The sequence below is a fragment of the Miscanthus floridulus genome, chromosome 4, assembly GCF_019320115.1.
Source record: "Miscanthus floridulus cultivar M001 chromosome 4, ASM1932011v1, whole genome shotgun sequence".
NCBI classification, from domain to species: domain Eukaryota; kingdom Viridiplantae; phylum Streptophyta; class Magnoliopsida; order Poales; family Poaceae; genus Miscanthus; species Miscanthus floridulus.
Window position 1 is genome coordinate 103,304,888 of NC_089583.1, and position 20,186 is coordinate 103,325,073.

General features: G+C 45.5%; 3 protein-coding genes across 3 annotated transcripts; 1 reads left to right on the forward strand and 2 right to left on the reverse strand.

Annotated features, from left to right (window-relative positions):
• The first annotated feature begins 2,550 nt into the window (after positions 1-2,550).
• LOC136552404 (filament-like plant protein 3) lies at positions 2,551-9,030 on the forward strand. Its single transcript, XM_066543964.1, is given in 6 exon segments — positions 2,551-3,019; positions 3,502-3,705; positions 6,142-6,325; positions 6,419-7,464; positions 7,466-8,320; positions 8,448-9,030. Coding segments are annotated over 5 exon segments (2,412 nt in total). The 5' UTR covers positions 2,551-3,019; positions 3,502-3,600; the 3' UTR covers positions 8,670-9,030.
• A 556-nt stretch (positions 9,031-9,586) lies between these two features.
• On the reverse strand, positions 9,587-14,726 carry LOC136552405 (uncharacterized). Its single transcript, XM_066543965.1, has 12 exons — positions 14,334-14,726; positions 14,115-14,230; positions 13,979-14,008; positions 13,759-13,895; positions 13,477-13,653; positions 13,260-13,323; positions 13,056-13,163; positions 11,832-11,985; positions 11,217-11,306; positions 11,024-11,079; positions 10,714-10,771; positions 9,587-10,112 (listed from the first exon to the last, which is right to left on the reverse strand). Exons 1-12 carry the CDS (start codon positions 14,413-14,415, stop codon positions 9,748-9,750), a joined length of 1,437 nt encoding a protein of 478 aa, XP_066400062.1. The 5' UTR covers positions 14,416-14,726; the 3' UTR covers positions 9,587-9,747.
• Positions 14,727-16,673: 1,947 nt separating this feature from the next.
• LOC136552406 (probable protein phosphatase 2C 62) lies at positions 16,674-20,186 on the reverse strand. Its single transcript, XM_066543966.1, has 5 exons — positions 19,805-20,186; positions 18,315-18,566; positions 17,618-17,903; positions 17,230-17,384; positions 16,674-17,008 (listed from the first exon to the last, which is right to left on the reverse strand). Exons 1-5 carry the CDS (start codon positions 19,841-19,843, stop codon positions 16,868-16,870), a joined length of 873 nt encoding a protein of 290 aa, XP_066400063.1. The 5' UTR covers positions 19,844-20,186; the 3' UTR covers positions 16,674-16,867.

The following is a 20,186-nucleotide window of genomic DNA, read 5'->3' on the forward strand; positions in this document are numbered from 1 at the left end:
GGCAGCTAATTCACGTCAAGACTTATTTGTCATGGATTAGCTAGCTAGGATGATTAGAAGGAAGATTAGAAATTAATAAACATGGGTCGATTTAAACCAGTAATGTACATCTCTGATTGTCTCCTTACTTATTACAAAAGAAAAGATGAGGAAAACGACACGTTGGATTGTGACCTTACACTTTTTGACATCATCTCTGATCTCTCCCCTCCACAATCCCAAAATTTTAGGCCCTGTTTGGTTTCCATAAGTCAGGTGACTTATTAAGTCAGGTGACTGAAAACCAGTGACTTATAAGTCATGCATGTTTGGTTGTAGATGACTTATAAGTTCATTAAAGGTGTGGGCCCCACGCGAAAAAGGGTGACTTATAAGTTTTAAGCAGGGGTGAACCAACTTAAAACTTATAAGCAGGGGTGACTTATAAGTTGGTGGTGTTTGGCAAAATAAATCACTTTTTTACTTTTTAACTTATAAGTAGGTGACTTATTTGGAACAAACAGGACCTAAATTTCTCCTCTTGCAGGGCGCTCTCATAGCCCCCACCACAAGATGCATGCCAACCTGACGACTCCGACGTCAGCACTCGTCGGTTTTCTCTGTCATGTATAGTATTGGTCACACTAATTTCGCACAAGTATCTCTCTTTTTTTTTTGTATTTATTAGTATTGGGTGTCCTGTTGCGAATAAATTTACGAACTTGTTCGCTTCTCTTATAATCCGTCTTTTTTAGTAGGAACTGTATTTTGACTTTTTCAGCGAAGCGAACGAGGCCATGTCGCTGCCCGTGCGTAGATTGGTTGTGACTACACGTCTGACACTAAGTCACTAATCACCTTCTTTGCTTGTAGAAGACAGCGGGAGATCACCTGTTTGCGAATATTTGCCTCAGCCACGTACTGCTGTGCAATGCAAGACGGCGTGTCGCCCTCGCTTTACAGCCGGCTACACTTACCCATCGTCGGCGTAGCCATCCTTCCTGACGATTTTTCACGTATGTACTCATATGGCATTTGTTGTAGCTAGCAACATGCATGTTTATTCTCGGTTTCACGGTACAAATGGAAAAGTCGATCACCTACCAAATCCTAGGGTCTGGACGTGGGATCCTCAAAAGCAGGAGTCGAAAAGGCTCGTGATTAGATTTGCATGTAATTTGCAATCCTGATCAATTCAAAATGCAGGAAAGTTTCCATTGTTTGGCCTTTGGATGCCATATAGGAAAAATACAGAATTCTAAGATAGGACAGACACAAAGTAAAGTTTCTAGAAGACCTAACCTCATGCTAGTTTTCCTTCAAAATTCCTATGGTTTCATACATCTAATAATAACCAAAAGGACCTTCATAGGGTTTAATCCTCTGTGCCAAAGAGACATATAGGAAACTTTACTATAGAATTTACGGTCCGCCTCCAAGGTCACACACATCCCGACCTTGGATTGGTGGATAGCAAGCAGGGATGAAAACGGTACGGATATTTTCCGATCGTATTCGAAACCGAATCCGTTTAGAGAGGTTGAGAGCTGTCCGTATCCGAGTCCAGATATTCAACATCCGATACCGTATCCATATCCGAATACTCAAATCGCATATTCATGATGTCGATATCCAATCGTATCCTATCTGACATAGTTGACACTATCCGTATTCGAATCCGAATCCGGACATAAATATTAAAACAAATGTAATATCGGTGATATCCGTCCGTATCCGATCCGTTTTCATCAAGTAGGAAGAGGATTAGTAAGAGCACCTGCAAGGCCTTCGCTGAGCCGTGCTGATGCCCTATTTGCTTCGCTGAAAAGCCAGACTGAAAAGTATTATTCGCTGATTTGTTATGAGAGATAAACACTATACCATACCTGATAAGCCAGGCTGATAAGTTCAAGCGAACAGATTTGGAAGGAGCGGAATTACTGGATGTTTGACAACTCAGGAAACACGGTGACCATGCCGGTGCTCAAGATAAGACAAGAAACTCCTACTTGGATCTGTTGCGGGCATTTTTTTTTACAGTTTTGACGGATAGCCCTTGTTTTAGTTTTAGCCTTGGAACATTACAATTTCAGAATAATTTGACAGTTTTTTTTAAAAAAAAAGTTTTGCCGAAAATTTCATGGAGCACTATAGCCGGTGCAGGAGCTAGTAACCCTATTGGGTCCTCCATGGCATCTTTTGCAGCATTAAAACTGGGGCAGTTAAATAATTGTGTGTGTGTGTGGTGGGTGGGGGGGACATGAACACTCTTGAACCTTTGATTTTTTCTCCATGGACTTAAATGATACAAAGAAAAAACCAATAACTCCACCATGAAAGTATCATGTGCCCATCCTGTCGATGTAGGTACAGAATGCATCAAAAAGCCTCTCCTGGATATTGTTTCTCTAAAATATTCCGAAGATACTTATGCAGAGTAACACGTCTGGTCTGCACGCCATATCGGACGTCTCCTATATATTATTTTATTTTTTTTCTTCCCAGAAATATATATCGAGAAAGAAGAAGAAACCAAACGTTATGGTCACCGTGCAAATGCAAACTCAGCACACTCGTCTCGTCTGCGCACACACACACACACACACACACACATACGGGCCGGCGCCGTGTGCTACGTCGGCGTCGCGGCGACCACGAAGCCTCCATTCCTGATTCTGAAACGCCCACGGCTTCCACCCTCTGTCGCTCCCCTGTCTGTCTGCCTGTCTGTCCGAGCTGACTGACGGTTTTAAAAGGGCCCGTGTGCGGTGTAAGGATTCTCTGGTCGGGACGGGAGCAACCGCAGTGGAGACATGGGCATGGCCCCTTGCATAGGGGTTGGGGTTGTGCCGCGCCGAGGAGGAGGAGGAGGAGGAGCCGGGAGGCGGTGACGGACGGGACAGAAGGCGCGGGTCTTGCTGGGCGGCCGCCTGGTTCCCGGGTCTTGTTGGGCGGGCGCGGGCCATCCATCATCGCCTTCCGCGTGGTTCTTTTGGCTGCCTCCGTCGTCCCCGCCGCGGGTCGTGGGGTTGAGGTGAAGGTGAGGAGAGCTTTCCTTCCCGTTTCATGGAGGACTAATCCTACTCCGCGCTCTCTTTGGTTTCTCTTCTCGCGGACTCTGCTCTGTTCGCTCTTCTTTTCTCGGCGATTTGCTCTGTATCCGACTCCGCCGTGTGGTTTCTTGGTGATTTCTGCTTTCTTTCTTGAGGACCCCAAGTGAAGTAATTCTGCTTCTTCTCTCGGTTCCGATCGACGGGTACGGTTTGTGCGATTGGGGCGCACACACATGAACATGAGGGTTGGTGTGCGATTGAATTGGGGCGTTTAAGTTTTGAGATAAAATTGTTAAAGGCGTTTTCTTCTTCTTTTCCCCGAGCCGATAACTCGATAAGCATTGGATTAGTTTGTGTTCTTTTTTTATTTAGATTAGTTTGTGTTCTTGAAGGTCCTGCTTCGAATCTCGTGGGATGGGATACTAACTGTTGGATATGTGTGACTCAACCTTGTCTCTTTTGGTTTCAGTGAAGATCGTCAACTTCAACTCTTCCGGCGCTGGCAGGGAGGAAAGTAGAGAGGTCACGCAAGGATCGGCATTGGGCCGCGTAGGCGCCTCCTCCGGGGATGGACCGTCGGAGTTGGCTGTGGCGGCGCAAGTCGACAGACAAGAGCCCCGCGGAGACCGAGACCTCGGCGTCCTCTGCATCCGAGAGGATCACTGATGAACAGGTGCACAGTTTTTCTCCTCGCCCTTCTTCTCACCCTAAGCCTCACACAACTGATGTGTCAAAAAAAAAAAGAGCTATGCAGAAACGTTCATCATCCATCTAGCCATGCTCTGAACTCTGCATTTCTACAAGCGTTGTGAAAATCATTTCTCCGTGTGTCTGGCGCGTCTAGTCAGATACTGACGAATTCAGTTCAGGGAGGAGAGAGGTGTAAATCAGACAACAGTAGCAGTCTTGGCATTGAAGAATAATAATCCCCAGTGTAGGAGTGAACCACAAGCAAGCATTGCATTGCAGTGCAGGGCGTTCATTTGACTTTCCCAGTCCTGCTACTGCAGTCCTTCAGTTAACAGGTCATGCAGCATGTGCAGTGCATGTGAGGTTTCATTTCATCCAGTGCCAGATCTGCTGGGCCTCTGTAGCCCTGCTAATCTATTGTCACCATTCACCAAGTTGCAACACACATGTAGCCCTGTTCGCTTGGCTGATAAACCATGGCTGAAAGTACTCTTGGCTGATTTACTGTGAGAGAAAAATATTGCTCGTTGGCTGAAAAAGTACGGTTTATAAGCCAAACGAACGGGACAAAAAGTCTCCAAAAATCAAGGCTGCAGTAGCGCTAGACTGGGATTTCCGACTGACGGGACAAATTCCTTGCTGTTCCAGGCCCTAAATTCGGATGCTGTGGCAGTATAGGGACCCCTGTACTGTATACCTTCAGATGTCTCAGCAATTATATATATATATAGGCTTAACTTCTTGCCTGCCAAAAACAGGATCGCTGCGCGAAATACGGCGTTAGCCGTAGACCTCCTAACAGCAAATCAATCATTTGGGCAAAGGCACACCGACCGTACTCATCATCTACATGCCCACATGGCATTTAGGGCCAGCAAGATTCAGTTTCTCATCCGTCCCTCCAGCATGCATTGCTGTGGTGGGCAGCAAAGCTACAATGCTGACCAGATCCCTCTGTGGCTCTGTTCATGATTATGTGAGAATTCCATCATCCATTAAGCCACTGATAAGGGTTGTGGGGGTAGCGGACGAGACCATCAGTGCTGCCTGTTGGTTTGGTTTCCATATCCATGCCAAGGTAGGCTCGGCAGGGCAAGCCCTACCTGGCCTGGCCATTGCCTGCCCTGCCTGCCCATGGACAATGAGGAATTGAGGATGTGGGTGTTGGTTGGGACTCGCTTTTCCTCTGACAACATCTTGGTTGGCCGTTCGTCCGATTCTTCCATGTGCTGCAGCTGCACTGCTACATGCCCGTGGTACACAAACCCAAGTGGCTCATCCTGTTGCTGCTGCGTGCTGGCACAGAGCAATCAAGATGCCCCTCTCTCGCTCTTCCAGCTCTGGTCCTGTGCTGGGCGGTGCATGACCAAGTACCTGGCGCCATTGCTCCTCATCTTTGACCGGAGCTGGCCTTCTCTCTCTGCAGTCTCCAATGGTAATATGGTACTGCGAGTCCTGCTGTTTAAAAGTTATTGCTTTCCTCTTAGGCGGTGTTTAAATCAAGAGCTAAAGTTTATGGGTGTTATATAGGAGTGTTCGGACAGTAATAATAAAATAAATTATAGAAGCTCTCAGGAATTCACGAGACGAATTTATGAAGCTTAATTAATTCGTCATTAGCATATGTTTATTGTAGCTTTAATGGAGCATTACATTGTCAAATCATGGATTGATTAGGCTTAAAAATTTTATCTCGCAAAGTAGTCGCAATTTATGCAATTAATTATTTTTTAGTCTTTATTTAATACTACATGTGTCCAACACATACGAAATGATAGGAACTAAACTTTGAAAGAAGGAACTAAACAAGGCCTTAATGAAAACCGGGTGGGGCTGTTCTCCCGTCGTGTTTTTTTTAGAAGTTATTCCCAGAGTAATTGGGATTTATGGAGTTGTGCTTGTGCTGAAAGCTGTGAATGACAGCCTTTAGCCTGTACAGTAGCAGGCCAACATGGCCCCGCGAAAGTACCATGCCGTGCATTTCGCAGCCTCTTCATTTGGCCGTGGCGCGTCGTAAACGATCGTAAACTTTTAGTCGGAACAGTATTTTTCTCTCACACAAACTAACCAGCAGTACTTCTTCACGAACCAGCAACGATACGAACCAGCCAACCGAACAGGCTGTCGATGTGACGGTGTTTGTGCCCTGACAGCAATATATTCTGGCAAAAATTTCTAGTGCTTCCGGTGGACGATCCCAATTGCATTTACTGAAACTTCAAATCTTTCAACCATCTCACTGTTGTGTAATAGTATTTCAAATCTTATGAAGACAAATTCATAGTAGTGACCGAAGTTTGAGATGGGTCGCCTTCTTTTCTCTACTGGTTGCTGCAAAATAAGCAAGTTAATGTGCAGGATATTTATTATTTCAAAAAAAAATGTGCAGGATATTTGACGGTTTTGGTTTCTTGATCAGGATACTGCCAAGAGCTCTCCAAATTCGACTCAGTCGCCGGAGATCACATCGAAGGAATTGGAGGACGATAACAATGTCAAGGTGAAGGTATTGAGTGAGAGGCTATCATCTGTAGTTCTGGATATCCTTGCGAAGGATGATCTCGTGAAGCAGCATTCCATAGTTGCAGAGGAGGCTGTTCTAGGTACGGCCCCTTTGATATAACAGTGAATCAGGGATTTGCAGTTTCTGAACATAAAAGTTCAGACAAATCTTAACTGTGATTCCTTTGTACTAGGATGGGAGAAGGCCGAGAACGAGATCGCGTCATTGAAGGCGCAGCTGAACGCTGCAACGGCCAAGAACTCCTCACTGGAGGACCGGATCGTCCACCTGGACGGCGCCCTCAAGGAATGCGTCCTGCAGCTCCGGCGCGCCAAGGACGATCAGGACCAGACGGTGCAGGACGCGCTAGCACAGCAAGCGCGGCAGTGGGAGTCCCACAAGGCCGACCTCGAGCTGCGCATCGTCGAGCTCACGGCGAGGCTGGAGGCCAAGTCCGAGAGCTCGGTGGCCGCCACCGACAGCGACACCGGTTCCAGGCTCGCCGCCGTAGAAAGGGAGAACTCGGCGCTGAAGGTGCAGCTGCTCGCCAAGACGGAGGAGCTGGAGCTCAGGACGATCGAGAAGGAGCTCAACCGGCGGGCTGCCGAGACGGCGAGCAAGCAGCAGCTGGAAGGCATCAAGAAGGTGGCCAAGCTCCAAGCTGAGTGCAGGAGGCTGCAGGCCGCGGCACGGAGGCCCTCCGTGAACGTCGAGCTCAGGCGTTCTCCGAGCTCGGCCGGCGCCGAGTCGGTCACGGACTGCCAGTCCGACTGCTCCGACTCATGGGCCTCGGCCCTGATCACCGAGCTCGACCAGTTCAGGAACGACAAGAGCGGCGCGAGCACCAGGACCGGGAGCCTCGCGACCGCGGACATCGGCGTCATGGACGACTTCCTCGAGATGGAGAAGCTCGCCTCCGCGAACGGCTCGTCGAAAGGCGACGCCGTCGAGGACGCGAGCGGGCAGCTGGCGAAGCTCGAGGAGAAGGTCAGGAAGCTGGCAGCCGAGAAGGCCGAGAGGGAGAAGGCCCTGCACGAGGCTCAGCGAGAGCGGAGGACTAGCCGCCACCGGGTAACGGTGGCAGAGGAGAAATCAGCCGAGCTACAGCGGCAGCTGAACCTTGCCAATGGCGAGAAACACGCCATGGAGGCCGAGGTGGAAGCTGCTGAGGCGAAGAGAGGAGAGCTTGAGGGCAAGCTCGAGCTCGCCCGTGCCGAGATCGCGGGCTTGCTGGACAAGGGGACGCATCCTGGAGGAACGGCTCGAGTCTGAGAAGGCGCTGACACTTGAGCTCGCAGCCAAGTACCAGGACATGGAGGCGCTGGAGGCAGAGAAGAGGGAATTGAGTTCTCAGCTGGAGACGTCACGGTCCGAAGCCAAGAAGCTCAGCGACAAGATCACCCTGATGGAGAGGAAACTGGAGGTGGAGAAGGCCTTGTCGATCCGTCTGGCGACGAAATGCCATGGCATTGATGCTCTGGAAGCAAAGAAGAAGAGCGTCGAGCTCGAGCTGGAGTCGGCACGCGAGGAAATCGCTTCGCTGCAAAAGAAGGCTAGTAGCTTGGAACTGCGAGTCGAGGAAGAGAAAGCGTCGTCTGCGGAACTCGCAATGCGGTGCCAAGAACTGGAGGAGCTTCGATCCCAGCTGGAGTCTTCAAATTCACGGATCGTTGAGCTGAATGAGAAGGTTAAAATGCTCGAGGACGTGATCGAGAAACAGAGGCCAGTGACGGTGGAATTGGAGTCTCAGCTTCAGTCGAGGCACGCTGAAATCAGTAGCCTGAAGGAGGATATGAGCCTGTTGCAGAAGAAGCTGGAGAGCCAGAAGAACCTGTCATCAGCTTACATATCTGCACTGGGAGCTTCTGAAACTGAGAAGAAAGAACTGGCTAGTCGGTTCGAACTCAGAGAGAAAGAAGCCGAGGAATTACGTGGGAAGATGAGCTTGCTGGAGGAACAGATCCATAAAGAGAGGGCACAGTCATCCGAGTTTGCGGTAAAATGTCAGAAGATGGAAGAACAGATCTCCTGCAGATCACTTCTTGGCCACCAACTAGTGAAATCTGTGGCAATCAAAGATCTTCAGATCAGAAAGGTAACTTCCATTCCATAGAACAAAACTGGCACTTCACTGCCATTCATTCACTTGTCTAATTATTTTCGATAAATTCTGGTGGTGATTGGTAGATTTGTTACTCATGAAATCCTACACTTTTTTACAGGAGACAGATCTGGCCAAGGCTGCAGGGAAACTGGCCGACTGCCAGAAGACAATAGCTTCACTGAGCAGCCAGCTGAAATCCCTGGCAGATTTCGATGAATTCCTCCCTGAAACCGAGACCAGTGGCGCTGACTCAGCCGACGCCTGGGACAGCGATCTGAAGCTGCTCCATCCTGCAACTGCAAGTTATCCCACGCAGATTGGTTGTTTGGCAGTCACATGATTCACGATCCTCGTTGGCAAGTGGGGACAGCGAAACTATTTTGGCTTGGCTTCCGCCGCATGATTGCTGTGATGAGATTGCCATGATCTTCCACCACATGTCATATAGAGTTAAATATAATAGTCTATAGGTGAGCAAATGTCCATATGGATGCTGTTTATAGAGTTGGTTGGTGAAGCCACAAAGGAGCTCATATTAAAGATTATCTTTGATCTCCCATTCTCCCTGTCCCTTGGAAATGGGCAAATGGCTTTTACCCAACATGTGTTCCATCTTGATTGTTCCGGCGATTTATATTTTGCAGGACTGCTTGTATAGTGAATGGAATAATCACTTAGATCTTAAACATCCTCATTGTCAGAAGACTCCAGAAATAGTGAAATACACATGGCATGCCAATCCAGAGAATGTAATTAATAAAAAAAAACAAGGGCAGGTTCATATGACGGCACGTTCCCACCGGTCATGCTACCACTCCAGAAATACACATTGAAGGCGTGAAGCCAGCCACACCCCTACGCCGAACCATACCCAAGCCCGAACCCCCGACCCTACCTTGTCAGGGGGTAGCAGCACAATAGCGGAAGACGATCTGGAGCCTGGAGGATGGCAGCGTGCTAGGGCTCAACTGGAAAGAATCGGCAGCGGGTCTGCCCCTAGAAAGTAGCCCACACTATCATACAGATATCTGAAGGGGCCCTGAGAAGGCATCACTACACATCATACAGTGAAGAGAATAAGAGATACATACCTTGATAGCTAGGCTGAAAATTACTGTTCACTGATTTGTTATGAGAGAAAAAACGTTATACCACAGCTGATAAGTTCAGTCGATAGGTGATACTAGGGGCATTCGTGGTCTTTTGAGGGTAGTCCGACTTCAATTTCAATTCCTAAACTTTAGTTCCTAACAGAGGTAGCACACAAGGAGATTCTCAGGTAGCACACAAGAATGGACGATGAAATTCCCTTGCAGGGTTTCAAAAGGGATACACGGTTCCAAGCAAACTACAACACAAAATTGTGTAATTCTGCAAAATCAAGTAAACGGCAGGTAACGAGATAAATGATACTTGTTCTAGACGACCAGCTGTCTCTTGCTCTTCTTCTTCAGGCATTTGCTTCTTTCTCCAGATTTTCTTCTCTTGGGACTGCACATTTCACCGTCGCTGTCTTGCTCCTCGTCCCCTTCAATAGTTCTACTCTTCTTTTTCTTCTTTTCTTTTCTGGCATATATTTCACCATTAATATCGCTATGGTCGACCACTCCAACTTGTTCTTCGTCCTCTTCAATTGTTTTACTCTTCTTTTTCTTCTTTTCTTTTCGGACTTGAGCCTCAGTCTCATCCTCTGTTGTCTTACTCTTTTTCTTCTTTTCTTTTCGGACTTCAGCCTCAGCCTCCACTGAAGACTCCAGTTGCTTGGATTTCGTCTCTCCAGGCTCTGGCAATAATAGTGTTAGCATAGGACCACGTAGATGTACCCAGTGTAGAGAGCTCCTGCTCTGTGCGAGGTCTGGGTAAGGGTGTTAGTGGCAAGACTTACCCTCGCCTGTGCAATGCGAGGAGACCGCGACTCGAACCCGGGACCTTCCGGTCACAGGCGGTAAGACTCTACCGCTTGCACTAGGCCCGCCCTTGTCAGGGGGTAGCAGCACAATAGCGGAGGACGATCTGGAGCCTGGAGGATGGCAGCGTGCTAGGGCTCAACTGGAAAGAATCGGCAGCGGGTCTGCCCCTAGAAAGTTGCCCACACTATCATACAGATATCTGAAGGGGCCCTGAGAAGGCATCACTACACATCATACAGTGAAGAGAATAAGAGATACAGGCCAATGGGATTTATGAGTAATGCCATTTCAGGTCTACAGGCTAAAAAGGTTCTAGGGGCTGCCATCTCAACCACCATGTTATTCAGGATATGTGATTGTTAACATTGCCTATTGTTTAACTTATTCTAATCTTCTAAACTAAGAAAATGCATTTGAAACTACAAACAAGAAACAATTGGTGAGCAGTGATAACTGTTGTGGATAGATAATAACCTTCAACAGAAAAATGTGAATCAAGGACCACAGTTGAAAGATGCTGCTTCAGAAAGACCTGCACAAGAACAAAACATGACAACTAGTTAATAATGGAAATAGCTCAAATATATTAGAAATAATTCATTTAAATTGAAGTAAAAGTTTGAAACAAGCATACTATCAACTGTCAGTGACCAAGTTACTACATTTTGTTTGTCAAATAAAATGGAGGTCCAAAATTAGATCGCAATGAAGTAAAACAAAATTAACTCCAAGATATGCTTGAATGTTATGTCAGCACTCAGCACTCAGAAGTTCTTGAGCTTACAGCGGATAGCAGCTGTCTTGTGTTTGTGTCCCAGATACGTAAGTAGCTATCCAGTCCTACAAAGACAAACATTTCCCAAGTTATCCATAATTCTGAAACTTGATATTTTAATTCGTAACAGAAACTATCTGGAATGTCAAGTGAAACAGGCATCCCAGTAGAAATAAATAAGCCTTTCTGGAGGTAGCCTCACCACAAGATGCTATCAAAGGTAGCTCTGGATGCCTAACAATAGATCTAATACTTCCACTGCATTTGCCAATATAGCATCCCAGCAATTTCCCTGAAAAAAAAAGGGGAAAATATTGATTTTGCAATTTTGGTAACAAAGAAAAATCAAAATACTAATAGCGATAATAAAGCTGTCAAATGGTAGCTCATCATCACTTCCACAGCACAAACATGAGGGTATCTGTGAACCTGTGCAAGTTACATATATCAAACCATTATCTTCCGTTACAGTGTTACTGATAACCTATTTTATATCCTTAACTATCATCTAAACAACAATTTTATATAAATTATTATAGCCCATGTTCAGCCCGCCCACAATGTGTATTCCTATCAATACACATGTAGGTCAGCATTGCTTTAGTTGTAATACCATCTTAGCTGCAGATTACTGTCTAGCTGGAGAAAAAAAGGTGCCAACAGTGGAACAGAAGGTGCATTGCCAGTTGAAACCATCCAACATTACAAAAAAAAAAAAGAACTAACATAACATTCTAAGGAATGTATCATATGATCAAGTTTTCAATTCTGTGTTTAAGAAGAGGATAACATATAGCAGCATGCCAGCACACCATACCTGTTCTCATGTCAAAGGAAGCAAGATCCCCTGTTCCTGTGCCAATATAGACATCATGGCCATTCGGATCAGCAGCAACTGCCTTGATTGGTGACTCCCTAAAATCAACAGAGATGGCAGGTCTTCTTTGCAATGCAGTATCATACAAGCGGACCTGAAAAAGGTAAACGTTAACAACAACAACAAAGCCTTTAAGTCCCAAACAAGTTGGGGTAGGCTAGAGTTGAAACCAGCAGAAGCAATCAAGGTTCAGGCACGTGAATAGCTGTTTTCCAAGCACTCCTATCTAAGGCTAAGTCTTTGGGTATATTCCATCCTTTCAAGTCTCCTTTTATTGCCTCTACCCAAGTCAACTTCGGTCTTCCTCTGCCTCTCTTCACGTTACTATCCTAGCTTAGGATTCCACTACGCACCGGTGCCTCTGGAGGTCTCCGTTGGACATGTCCAAACCATCTCAACCGGTGTTGGACAAGCTTTTCTTCAATTGGTGCTACCCCTAATCTATCACGTATATCATCGTTCTGAACTCGATCCCTTCTTGTATGACCGCAAATCCAATGCAACATACGCATTTCCGCGACACTTGTCTGTTGAACATGTCGTCTTTTCGTAGGCCAACATTCTGCACCATACAACATAACAGGTCTAATCGCCGTCCTATAACGTCATTCGCATAAAAACGCTCAGTATCACCATTCGCATAAAAATGCTCAGCATCATCATCATTGCATTAGCAAAATGTGGAGATACCAATGTCTTTACATGAACATGCCTTGCTACTACTGCCTACAAGACTATAATGACATAAGCGCAATAAATTGCCTTTTAGTCTATATAAGCTACGATGGAATATAGTCTAACCCCCCAGTCAGTTAACAGATGCCCGAGTCACAAAGTGGGTTGTGAAGGTGCGACAGTCCCATAACATTTGAAGCTCGATGCAAGACCTGGTTAACCATTTTATACAAAGCAAGGATGAAAGTGTAAGCATGTAGCTATCTGTAGGTCAGTTCCATTTGGAGTATGGCTTTGTGCAAGTTCTTAGCCTGGGATATTAGATACAAAATTTGTATCATGCATTCAAACCAACATGCATGAACTTAAAAGCAGAAACTAGCGCCCTTGCAGTTCAGGCACATGATAATCTATTTGATCAAAATATGTTCAATCTATTGGGAGTTTTTCCTTGCCATAGCAAGAGATACAGGCATCATTTTACATTACCTGATGATCATTAGTGCAGGCTACAACTTTACGATGATCATCCTTGCACAAGAAGGTCCCAGCAGTGAACCAAGGTCGAGTGAATATACCAAGACTATTTGCTCGGGGCTTCATATGAAACAAAGAAAGAAAACCATTTAATAAAGGATGAAGGTCTTCTATATTAGTATCAGAGAGAAACTAACAAGGTCAATGAGTGCTTACAGATTTAGCAGACCATATCTTACTACAAGATGTGATATCCCACAAGTTCACTTCTACACCTTTCCTAAAACAAATGGAACCATTATTTCTGGAACTAAAAAAAATTGCTTACAGATTTTCATGTCAAATAGCAAAAATGCTGAACAAAACCAATAAAGTTCAAATGCAAATTTTGAACTAAAGCAGATAAACCCTATTTCAGGTTCTTTAAACTCACCCTCCAAACATCGCATAGCTTTCGCCATGATCAACTGAGCAAAATTGCAGATTGGCCCCACTGCACACATCCCATGTGGCTGATGGCCCAACATCCGAGCCCGAAGCTGCATTTTCTTTCGTGATGGACCACATAGAAGCTTTCCCCTGCACCGTGCAGGCAAGAAACGTTCCTATGCTGCAATGCACAATTGGGTCAATATAACTTGGCCACCAGCTAATAGCATGAACTAAGAACCTAGAATGACAACAGGTGGAACAATTGCATGGAATGAAAATTTACATAGAGTCCGAAGCCTGTCTTGTGAAAAGGTGCAATGTGGCGAGGGGATCACCTTCAGCGCCACCATCATTTGGTGCTGGCCCCACGGTCTTGACAGCAGCCAGAGCATCTCCATTCAGGGAATTCAGCAACTCAACCTACACGAAATCACCTAAATCACACACTAATGGGCACATTGCAGGCAGTGAGCGCCTCAATTCTAAGAGCAGAAGGTACTCACCACGCCGTTCTTCCTCGCCACAGCCAAGACCTGCAGAAGAGCGGCACATAACGCAAATTAGAGGCACGCCTTGATTATCAATGAATCTAATAATAAAGCGTCAGTCGGCAAGGATGCCACGGAAAGGGATGCTCACGGGGTCGGCGGCGCGATCGGCGAGGGAGGCAGCGACGATGGCGCGGGAGGCGTCGGGCGCGCCCCACGTCTCGACGACCTTGGCGGCGCCCGCCGGCTTCGTGTGGGCCTCGACGACTGCAGCCGGCGGGGAAACGGGTGGAGTCAGTGCTACGTAGCAGCGCGAAGAGAGGACGAGGGGGCAGGCGGCGGAGGGGAGGGGAGAAGGGTCGCGGGCTACCTTTGACGAGACCGAGGACGTCGGTGGTGAGGGCGCGGAGCGGCGGGCAGCCGGGGCTCTCCACCACGGTGGTCCGCGGCATCCTTAGCTCCGCGTCGCTTCGGCTCGCCGGCGCGGTGGAAAGTGGGAGGGGGGAAACCTTTTTGGGGGAGCAACGAGCAAGGGCTAGCGTTTTTCTAGGGTTTTACGACGTGCCGTGCCAGAGCGCCGCCGAACCGTGTAGCCGCGCGGCGCGGTGGCGTGGACGCGTGGTCCTTTGCCAACTACAGTACATGGATTTTGACGGGCCGGGCCGTGGGAAAAAACTGGTCGCGCTAGAGTTTCAGCCTGGTCAGGTCCACATACACCTACAACATTGCATCATACAGTTCGTGCATGCACTTTGAACACTAAATAAACTTGAGTAAGCATTTTCACCATAAAAAAAAACTAACGAATTGGAGCTACAGTCAGTCCGTCTACTTATCTGATCCTCTCCCCTTGTAAACCCTAATACACTATCATGGTATCATGGCAGCCGTGACTTGAATTGTCGTTAGGCTTTGGGTTTGAGGGTTAGGATTGAGGAGGATGCTCATCTCACTAGAAGGGTTAAGAGGGATCACTGAGGATATGAAGCTGTACCTACGGACTACGGTTCACGGGTGGGGTGACGAACCATGGGCGAGCTACGGATCACTTGCTGGAACGTTTGGAAAAAGCGAAATAGAAGAATTTTTAACAATGGGCTTCAAACGGCGCAACAAGTCGCTACCAAAGTCCGGGAGAATTTATGTTGAGAAGAAGAACTTTTGCTCCGGTTTTGTAAAGGCATTGTCTTTTCGGCTTATTTTGACTATTGGGCCTTCTATGCTCCTTTGTTCTGGCAGGCTGGGGGAGCTTGTCTTAATTAATTTTATTTGTTCTCTTTCTAATTAAAAGGCAGAGCTCCTGTTATTGCGTTAAAAAAAATCTCTCTTTTGTTATTGGTGCTGCCTGGCTAATGCATTGTAGCTGCAGTATGTGGCGCCGCAACAAAATTCACAGCCGACCAGAGCCAACGGTGGTGGTGTGAGAACCATACCAGACCAGATGTTGACAACGAGTCAAGAGTGAGAATGTTGCGGTGGAATACTCCCTCTGTCCCATAATACTATTTATGCATATAGGATTCGAAAAATTTCCCGTAAAAATGGTGAAGTACACTACCTCCGTTGTTGTTTATTTGTCACCAAATTTTTACTGTAGCAATTTGAACATACTTTTTTTCTACAAAAGATTTTTAGAATTAAATTTTCACATATATGATTCTTTATCGAACATACTTCATTAGTGTTATATATATTGAAGTGTCTAAGATTTTTTTAGAAAAAAAAAACAGATGATCAAATTTGTTACAGTAAAAAGTTTCTCACAAGTACACAAACGGAGGGAAGTAGCTTCGAGGCAGAGTCCGTACAGGTGCATAGTCTGACAAGGCACTGTGAAGGTAACAGAATAAACAAAAAAAAAAAAGAAACAGATCACTGGAGCGCTTCTATCAACCCATTCGAACTAGTCATTCATCGAGTTGTCATTAAAAAATGGGAAAATGAACGCCGAGCCTATCCCTTTGTCCGGATGGTTCTGGACTCTGCGAACTTGCACTTGGCTGCCGTACGGTTTCATTGGGGCACTATCTTCATCTTATTTTAGATGTAGTTTTATGCGGATTTATGGCATCACACGACGGTGGAATGGCCTCATAGGCACTGCTACGAGCTTTGGGATGGACGGATGGTGGACCTGCAGGCAGCGGTGAGAATGGGAGTGAAGTGACGGCACCGGTGGAGAAGGTAGCGGTGAATTAGACCATGTGGAAATCGGTGGACTGGCGTATAAAAAGTAGAAGCCCTCCAGAAACTTCTTGCATTTATTGCCCCGTTCGCTGAGAGAAATCTAGATAAATCTACAAGAAAAAAAACACTGTTCCAGATAAAAAAAGAAACAGATCAAAGCCGGAACACGTAAACGGGCCCTATATTTGTTTTGGATCTTAGAAACCGGACTGTAAACACAAAAAAAGGAGTATTAAAACATGGTTTAGTCAAACCTTAAAACCTATGACATCCATATTTTTAAAATGATTTAGTTGAAAACATGTAAATTATATGTGTAGAATTGTATTGAAAAATACTAACAAAATCTTATAATTTGAAGGACTTGAAGAATATAATTCAGGAAAAAAATCGTGGTCAAAGATATGCATCAAAGACGGTGTGAAGTCCCATGCAACAAGTATTTTTTTTACTGGAGTCCACAAATAATAAAATTATAAAAAATATGAACTCACCTGCACCAGAATATAAAAAACACGAACTGAAATCACTATGGTGGTACCATGCTTTATTTGGAGCCTTAAACAAACAACAATATGTTACAAGCCTTGACACTTTGTGGGGTTTTGTCCCCAAAACCAAAGAGGGTTAAATACAAATGTCCGACAGCAGCAAGCACAAGACTTAAGATCATTTAACACGGCATACAATTGGGAGGCCATTTAACCTGACGATGTGCTAGCACAGAAACTTGACGACGATAACAGAAATGTCGTCCTTGCTCTTCCGGTTCACGGCCTGCTCCGTCAGGTGCTTGGCAGCTGCCTGTGCGTCCTTGCAATCCTTGATCTCGTCGACCGCCTCCTGGTTGGACATCACCTGCACATGCGCCATTCTCACATTATAATCATCATTGAAAACGGTAAACACAAACTTCACGGCTTGATCTAGCGTCTACATGCAAACTTGCAAAGTCATGTGCATACATGCATACAACATTGAATGAAGTGTTAAGCTTAGGTATAGACTAGACCATGCTGTGAATCAGGTAACACCGTAAATCCTTCAGAAATGGTTTGTAAGAGTTTCATATGCATTACCTTCCATAAGCCATCACTTGCTAGAATTAAAAAATCAGTATTTTCATCGATAGTTTCCTCAACCACATATGGTTCAGAGCTGAGGTGCTTCTTCAAGCTCCGGTCTCCAAATGCCCTTGCAACCGCCAACTGCCCATCAACGCGTGGCACGTCACCTGCAAGTGAAATAAGTTTCAGATTAAATTTCAATATATCAAGATAATACGCACATGACTGTAATATGAAATGAGCTTTTATTAGCGGGTTGGCACAAGTGATACCCACAAGCAGGTAGGAACAAGTTTTGAGATGATCTGAAAACATCTGACTTGGAACCTCAAGTCATGATGAAAAAGTTGTTCCAAACATAAAGTTCGTTGTTAAACAATGGCGAGAGATGATCATTTACCCGGTAGGTTTGATACAAAGCCACCCTTTTGCTCAATCGTTTGTCGCTCCATGTTTGGTTCATGGTCAACTGAAAGCTGCTCCGCCACACCATTCTTGCTAATAACTGCCCGTGAATCCCCAACATTTGCAACTACTAGTTTCACGGACTTGTCAGTGCCTATTAAGATGGCAGTAACAGCTGTGGAGCCACCTCTTCCCAACTCTGCTGCGTTTTCCAATATTTTCTGATCCGTAAGTTGGTATGCATTTCGGATAGCAGTTTCTGGATCACTCAAGAATTCTGGCTGAGGAGGCAAGAGTCAATAAAATGATCAGCACAGTTGTCTTAAACTACATTCTACTACCTTAGACAAGATTTATACGTGAAGTCATTCTCTTTCATGCTCTTAATGTGGTTGTTGCATAAAATGGTAGGTTGCAGATCTGCCGTACTTCAAGTATATGCACATTTTAACTAAATGAGAAGTTCCTTTCACCTTTTATTGCCAAAAATCAGTATTTGCAAATTGCTTAGAGAATATTTACGGTACATCAAGTCATAATAATCATTCCTCTTTCCATAGGTCATAAGCATGAAGCTACCATATACACTCTTACATCATTTGAGTATATAGCAAAAGCCAAAACGAAGCTGCCACTGATATTAGTCTGTAAAGATAAAAATGAGTAACTGAAGGGGAACATTAGTACATTACCTCACTCAAGATGTTATTAAAAAGATGGGAGCGCAAAAAGTCTGGAACAGTGTGGCCCAGGTGACCATCGAATATCGCAAACAAACCCAAATCATGTTCACCAACTTGCCGGTACTCTGCTACTAGATAGTCCTCCATTGGATGATTAGATTTTCCCTTCACCAGATGGTAACCATGCTTGACACGCTTGCCTGATAACTTTGTCTTGCCTTTCCCTGTTTCTGGTCCTGACGAACTAAACGCATCTTTCACCTGTTGGAAAAACATATACTCCCATATCAATCATATTGTCTTAACACAACGAAGCACATAAATAAGCATGTCCAAAACACACAAGCACACAGCACAGTTAACCAAGAAAAACACGTCTGATTGTGCATCAAAGAGCTCAACAATATAATCTACAAAAACTGGACTTCTATCGAATATGCGTTCTTCATGATGACCAGTTCCTTCTGTGCATGACATTTCATGAAACTTCAAAGTTGAGCCATAGATCACATTATAAAGCTCCTAACATGAATGCACACCTCGTATGAAATGTTGTTCCAGAATCCCAGGTGTAGCGGCACATGTCTTAAATAGTATGGGTGTGCCACTACAAAACTAATACACATGTCTTCCAAATTAAAATAGTGAATAAACAAATGCGACACACAAAGAAATCCATACAAACTAGTTCGAGAAAAGTTAGTTTCTTCTATGCTTTCATTTCTCTATTGCATAAGCAGGACAAGGGAAATTCCTCTTAACCAAGCTCCTAAAATTACATACGCCAGAACTCCAATATTTAGACAGTTTGTGACGTTGTAGCTTTACCACAAGAAAATTATACCTTCCACTTCTATTGCATTTTTATTCCAGATAAACTTCTTTCAGATAGAACACCATAAACATCTTTTTGACAGAGCACCAGTTCTGAAATCACATGCATTAAAATAAGCTTCTCTTTGACAGAGAAAATAGCTAGGTTCATGCAGATTGCAAATTTCGCTCATCTAGATGGTGTTGCTGACAACCCCCCACCACCCACCCACACACAAGCCACCACCACCACCACCACCACCAAAAAAAAGGACTCCAATATTACCAATAAATGTTTTTATCATCAATCCAGCCATTCAGGTAGTAAGAGTGTGAAACTGATGTAAGATATATGTACAACCCCCGACTCCTAAACACACGCCAAGAGGTTGGAGAAGAGGTTGTCCCATCGAGGGCCGCCCAGTTAGCAAGATTTTCATGTGTCCGAATCCAGTGAGTCCCCAACTGGAACATCACGGCTCCAAAATTTATCAGTACAGTCCAAACAATCCGTCTTCTCAGCCCCACAAATCTTTGCACCCCAAAGGAAACCTATGGAACAATGATGATAAACCAAACTGGCTATATACAGCTAAAACGAGAGATAGTCAATTACTAGTAGCAAGGAAAAGGAAACCATAGGGCAAAACAAGCAACAGTCTCCATCCTCTTCCATTTCCGGTTACCTTGTCCTTCACCTTGTGAAGGATTTCCTTGCCAGCCATTGCTGTGAGCCCCCTGAGCCCGCCTGGCTGCAAGCTTCTGGCTCTGAAATCCAACCTCCTGCTAGCAGAACAAGCAATGGGTTGGTTCCTTGGAATTTCAGTCCCCCCTTCCTTGATTTCTCCCACCAAAAATCAATATCACTGCTCGCCTCTTGGATCAGCTCGGGTCAATGATGATATTTTATAGGTTTATAGTTGAGGGAGGAGGTGGGTTGGTGGTGGCGGGGCCGGGGGCCCTGCTGGTGTGTGTATGCAGCGAGAGGAGAGGGGAGAGCGGAGACTGGATCTTGGATAGCGTCGGTTGACCTGGGGTGGGGGGAGATTGGGACATGGACGTAGAGAA